The 5,432-nt window shown below is 59.0% G+C and overlaps 1 protein-coding gene across 1 annotated transcript in view; it reads right to left on the reverse strand.

Annotated features, from left to right (window-relative positions):
* LOC104515655 (insulin-like growth factor 2 mRNA-binding protein 2) overlaps nucleotides 1-5,086 on the reverse strand; it is a gene marked incomplete at both ends in the record, with an annotated part of 7,790 nt that extends 2,704 nt beyond the window's left edge. The window contains 4 exons of the mRNA XM_010159710.1: nucleotides 2,399-2,671; nucleotides 3,718-3,781; nucleotides 4,616-4,667; nucleotides 5,038-5,086. Of these exons, the coding sequence (XP_010158012.1) occupies nucleotides 2,399-2,671; nucleotides 3,718-3,781; nucleotides 4,616-4,667; nucleotides 5,038-5,086 (438 nt within the window). The remainder of the gene's footprint in view (nucleotides 1-2,398; nucleotides 2,672-3,717; nucleotides 3,782-4,615; nucleotides 4,668-5,037) is intronic.
* Between the last annotated feature and the right edge of the window lie 346 nt (nucleotides 5,087-5,432).

Genomic DNA, 5,432 nt, shown 5'->3' on the forward strand with positions numbered 1-5,432 from the left:
GCTGAGCTCCCCCGGCCCCGTGGCCATGTCTACGGCACGCAGCGACCCAGCTGTGTGCTGTGTGACACCCTCTGAGGTGTCTGAGGCTCCATCAGGCTGACACGGAAGGTCTGCTCCTTCAGAGGCAGCTGCGCACGGGGGCACCCCCTCTGCCAGGGAGAGGGCAAATCCATCGCAATGTGCCCCCAAAGGCGACGGTGGGCCCATGCTCGGTTGCTGACCACTAGCGGGGTTGATGCTCCCAACCAGGGGGAACCAACGAGTCGTCCAACAAACCCCTGAGAGGAGTCGGGCAGGAGGCTGGTGGAGATGGGCACACAGCTCAGCCTTTGGACTGAAGGAGGGCCAAGACACACCGATGGGCCGAATGGACACAACAAAGTGACAAGTACCCCAGGGGAGGCCCGGAGAGGGACACAGGCCAGTTTTCTGGCTGACCTCCAACCCATCCCAAACCTGGATGTGCAGGCACAAGCTCAATCTGTGGAGAGATGAAGCACCAGGACGGGGCCACTGCGTTGGGGCATGTCCCACTCTGAAGAGCTGGAGGAGGGCTCTGAACTTCCCAGCATGTCCCAGTGCTGCTGCTGCTGCATAGCTCCAGTCCAACAGGAGAACGCAGGACCCTCAATCCCCTCATCGCACCTGCAGCTGCCTGGGACCCCAGGCACCTTAGAGGGCTGGGAAAGCTTCAAGGAGTGCTGGCCATGAGGGACAGTCCCGCTCCACGTTGATGCTGCAGTGTGCACATAGGGTTATCCTGCCCCACGGCTGCTCGGTAGGGACTGTCCTCTCTCGCTGTCAAACTGCGGGGGCTGCAACCACTGCGCGAGGTCCTCTGGTGGGGTGGGCTCTTGGTCCAGGCTCCTTCTCCACCACGGAAGATGGCTCACCCCGGGGCCAGTTTTGTGCCCTGGAGCTCAACAGCACGTATTGGAGACAGGGGTGAAGTCCTGTGTGACCACAGGAATCCAGGACTCAACATCGTTCCAGGCAGGAGCAGAGGCCAGGCAGCAGGATGCGCCCAGGATCAGCGCAGCGGTGGGTGAGGGTGAGCTGAGCAGGCACAGAGCTGCGGGCTGACGCCCCAGACTGAAGGTAACAGTCTCCTGCAACTGCCTGGGCCGGGTGCGTGAGGTCCCCCTTGCCCAAGGCTGGAGGTGGTGGTCCACCCTGACACGTGGCCTCTGCAGGCAGGTGAGGAGAGGCGAGAGCATGGAGCACGGCCTTCCTCCATGGCACCAGGTTTCTGGGTCACGCACAGGGAACCAACCCACAGGGTGGGATGGCTCAGCAGCAGAAACTGCCCTGGGCAGCAGCCTGTGGCCTCACAGTCGCCTCCCTCCTTCCTCGCCAGGCACAGGGCTTGGAAAGGGCAACCACCCAGTCTCGAGTGGCAAGGACAAGGCTACACCCGCTGCTCATCACACCAGGGCACTCACCTGGAGAAGAGCTTGCGGCCACCCCAGACCGACTCACAGTACTAGGTGGCCACGCTCTAGGGCAAGCCGGGCTCAAAGAGCTCCTCTCCCTACGTGTCTGCCCACTTTCCGTACAAACCTCTTCCTGCAAACCCAGCGCTGGGGCTCGGCTCGCTCGGCTGCAGAGCGGCGCGTCTTGCTACCTCCTGCTCAAGCGGATGCGCTATTCCCAAATAATTTGCCTCTACAAGCTTCTCTGAGAACTAGGATGTTCTGGTATGGGAGTCCTACGTCCTGTGGGACCACCGGGTTCGGGACGATGAGCATGGGAGAAGACAGCTTTGGGTTAAACACAAACAAATCTGGGCAGGAACAAACCATGCAGGAAAACCATGCAGAAAATCAGAGGTGAAATCAATGCCAACATTGACAAGAGAAACACGGAAAACTGGCAAGGCAGCCCCCCTCCCCGTCTTTTTTTCTTCAAAAATAGAGATGTTAGATTGCAAAACAAAGGCTTCAAACACTTAGGAAAAGCCCATCCTTCTCAAGGCAGCGTTCCCACGGTGCCCCCTCTCCCCCTACCACAGCTCCAGCCCATACGGGGCACTGCGGGATGAGCAAATCCCAAAGGCAAAGCCCACACGGGCACCGGCTGCTGTACTTACGATCCCCCTTCAGCACCCCTTATCCCCAAACTTGCCATTTTTCCCTCAAGCCTCTCCCCAGCCATTCTCGTGATGAGGCTTTAAAAGCCCATTCCTGGCCGTTTTCGGCGTGCATCCCCCTCTCACCACACCCAGACCCCCCCAGCCAGCAGGAACAGTTTAGGACATGGGCCCTGCCACCATCCCACGAAGGCTGCACCCCAAGAAAACAGCGCTGGCCTGCACTCGGCAGTCACGAGTGCGTGGAGGACCCGTGCCGGGGACCTACAGCACCCTACGGAAGGAAACAAAACCGTTCAAGGTACTTACTTGGACTGGGTTTGCTTAGTAAGGTTCTTTATGGTCAAGCCCTCCTTTCCTATGATTGCACCAACAAACTGCGTGGGCACCAGCATCCGCAGTGGGAAATCGAGCTGTTTGGGCTGCGAGGAGACCCCCGGGGACGAGCCCCGCTCCCTGGAAGAGTGGCCCCCACGGCGGGATCGCTGGGGGGGTGGAGGGGAGCTCACCTCTTCATCCGGGATGTAGGAAATCTTGAAGGAATAGTTCTCAAACTGGTGGCCGCTCAGCTTCTCAATTGCTCTGCAAGGTAGGGAGAGGCTGGGGTGGTGAGGGGCTTTCTGGGGAGAGCACCCCTGCCACCTGCCTGTGTAGCCCGTGGTCCTTCCCCAGCCTTGCATCTTCCTCCCACCCCAGCCTGGAGAAGGTGGCCACGGGAAGCCAGAGCCCCTCACTTTCCCCACGCAGAGCAAGCCCCGTAGTGTGGTGGGACGATGTGTCCCCCCCCATAGCGTGGTGGGACAATGTCCCCTCCCATGTGGGTGGCACATGGCTTGTCCCTCCCAGCAGAGGTGGGATGCCAGCCTCAGGATCTGCTGCTCCCCCTGGCAACGTGCTGGCCAGAAGCTATCACAGGGTGTGGGAATGCTCTCACGGGCTTTTCACGCATAGAAAAAGTGGAAGAGGGGCTGTGAGAGTGCTGCTCCAAGGAGAAGGATGCAGCATGTGGTACCTCTCCACTGGGAACCCCAACTCCCTTTCCAGCTTCTTCACCGCCTGCCTCTCCCACCTCCTTCACCGTATCCCATCTCTCCAGCAGCTCAGGCTGGGTGATTAATCTGCTCCACTCCCAGTTTAGGTCTGGAATTCCAAGCTGGGAAGATGACTCCTGGACACACTGCTTATCTGACCTGACCCTCAGCTTTCTCCCCGAAGACAAGGCCATTGTGACCCTGCACAGGACCCTGTAGGGGGGACAGTGTCCCAACTGCGAGGTGGCACATCTGGGAGCCCCTTGGGGACAAGAGGAGAAGGCACAGAGCAAGAGGGGACAACTGCAGGGCTGATGGCCCTGAAACCCCACTTCCCAGGCTAGGGGCGAGGGCAGGAGACTCGCCAGTGCTGGGGGGAAGAGAAGACACGTGAGAGGCCACAGCTCGAGATAAAACCAACACCTGCCTGCTCTGCCTTCAGAAGACACCCAGACAGCCCTCGGGGCACCTGAAGCTTACTCTGTAGGAGCTTAGAAACAACCCAACAAGACAAGAAGCCTGGAAGTTACCTGAGACTCCTTGGGAAAAGTTCAGGTGGTGTGAAAACATGGACAGAATGAAACAAAACGCACTTACACTTTTGCTTCTTCCTTAGTCGTATACGTTACGTTGACAACGGCTGTTTCTGTGTCTGTGTTGACTAGGGGAAAAGCAAGAGAAGGAGCGTCAGAGCAGGGGAGGAGAGAGACGTCCTCCCTGAAGGGAGGATGCAGGGGGGGATGGTGGGAGGGTGATGCCTGTCCCGTGGGGGATGGCCCCAGCCACCGCGCAAGGTGCCTGCTTGTGCATCACTGTATCTGCACCCGGCACAAGGACGGGGCCAGGCTGGCACAGGACCAGAGGGTGCAAGGCCAGATCACAGAATCACAGAAAGGTTTGGGTTGGAAGGGATCTTAAAGATCATGTATTTCCATCCCCCTGCCATGGGCAGGGACACCTTCCACTAGACCAGGTTGCTCCAAGCCTCATCCAGCCTGGCCTTGGACACTTCCAGGGATGGGGCATCCACAGCTTCTCTGGGCAACCTGTTCCAGTGCCTCCCCACCCTCTCCAGGAAGAACTTCTTCCTGATATCTAATCTAAACCTCCCCACTTTCAATTTAAACCCGTTACCCCTTGTCCTGTCACTACAGGCCCTGGTAAAAAGTCCCCTCCTAGCTTCCTTAAGATCCTGCCACCCTTGCCACAGAGGTTGGATGGCTGGACATCACCGACCCACCAGCAGACCCCAAACAACACCCAGCTCGTTTTCACTTGTGGGGACACGCAGATTTTCATTTGCCAGCAACCAGGAGAAGCCCTGGGGATGGATGGCCCATGCCATCTCACCACTGGATGGGGAAAATTGTTTTAGCTCAGTACCCACAACTGGGAAAACCAGGTTTCACCCCACTGGGTTTTCTCCAGTGTGCAGAGAGCTGGGGAGCGGCGCTGGGACTTCAGCACAGATGAGGACCATGCTGGACCATCTTACCTTGCTCTACATTCTCCACCGTCCCGTACTGAGCTAACAGGCCATCCAGCACCTGGGGAGGGAGCAGCAAACAGGGCAGGTGAGGTGGGCAGGAGAGGCTGCCGGGCAGGCAGGGAGCAGGCAGGGGCAGAGCCAGCTTCCCCCACAGACACCCTCCAAAGAGCCAGCATCACCCAACCGCTTAAATGCCTTCGCCCACCTGCATCCCATTTTCTCAAAGCTGCCCCACGACTCTGGGACCCACAAACAGGCAGGAGATGGAGTCCAGTTCACTCTCCACCTCCCTCCTGAGGTTTCTGGGAAGGTAAAAGGGTGACCCATGTCCAGACCACACACTCCAGCAGTGCAGCTTGTGCTGCTCAGCACAACTGACGGAGGAGGAGATGAATTTTAGGATGCTTTTAGGATCATCCGCTCCTTACCTCCCACTGCAGGTGTGGGGGGATGTTTCGGATCTGGATCTTCCTGCTCCTGCAAAGACAAAGCCTCGGGTTAGGGTCTGCAGGCACCCCACAGCAGGAGGTCAAAGGCTTTCCGGGAATCAAGACGGCAGCTGGCGAGCGCCTGCCGAAGCATCCCACTTCCCTGCGCCAAGCCGGAGCAGCTCAGCCCCGGGGAAAGCCATTCCACCCAGCCTTGCCCCCAGCCATCTCCCGCTGGGGCCAAAGCTGTCTCAGGAACGCTCCCTCCTCGTGCTGGCTGCCGGGTTTCCAAGGAAACCTCCTGAAATGAGCCTCCACAGAGTCAGGGCCGCACAGGCATGGCAGGGATGTACACACGCACACCCCTGACCGCACTGCCCCGGGCTGGCCGGCTG

This window comes from Eurypyga helias, unplaced genomic scaffold (genome assembly GCF_000690775.1).
Source record: "Eurypyga helias isolate BGI_N326 unplaced genomic scaffold, ASM69077v1 scaffold15599, whole genome shotgun sequence".
Taxonomy (NCBI): Eukaryota; Metazoa; Chordata; class Aves; order Eurypygiformes; family Eurypygidae; genus Eurypyga; species Eurypyga helias.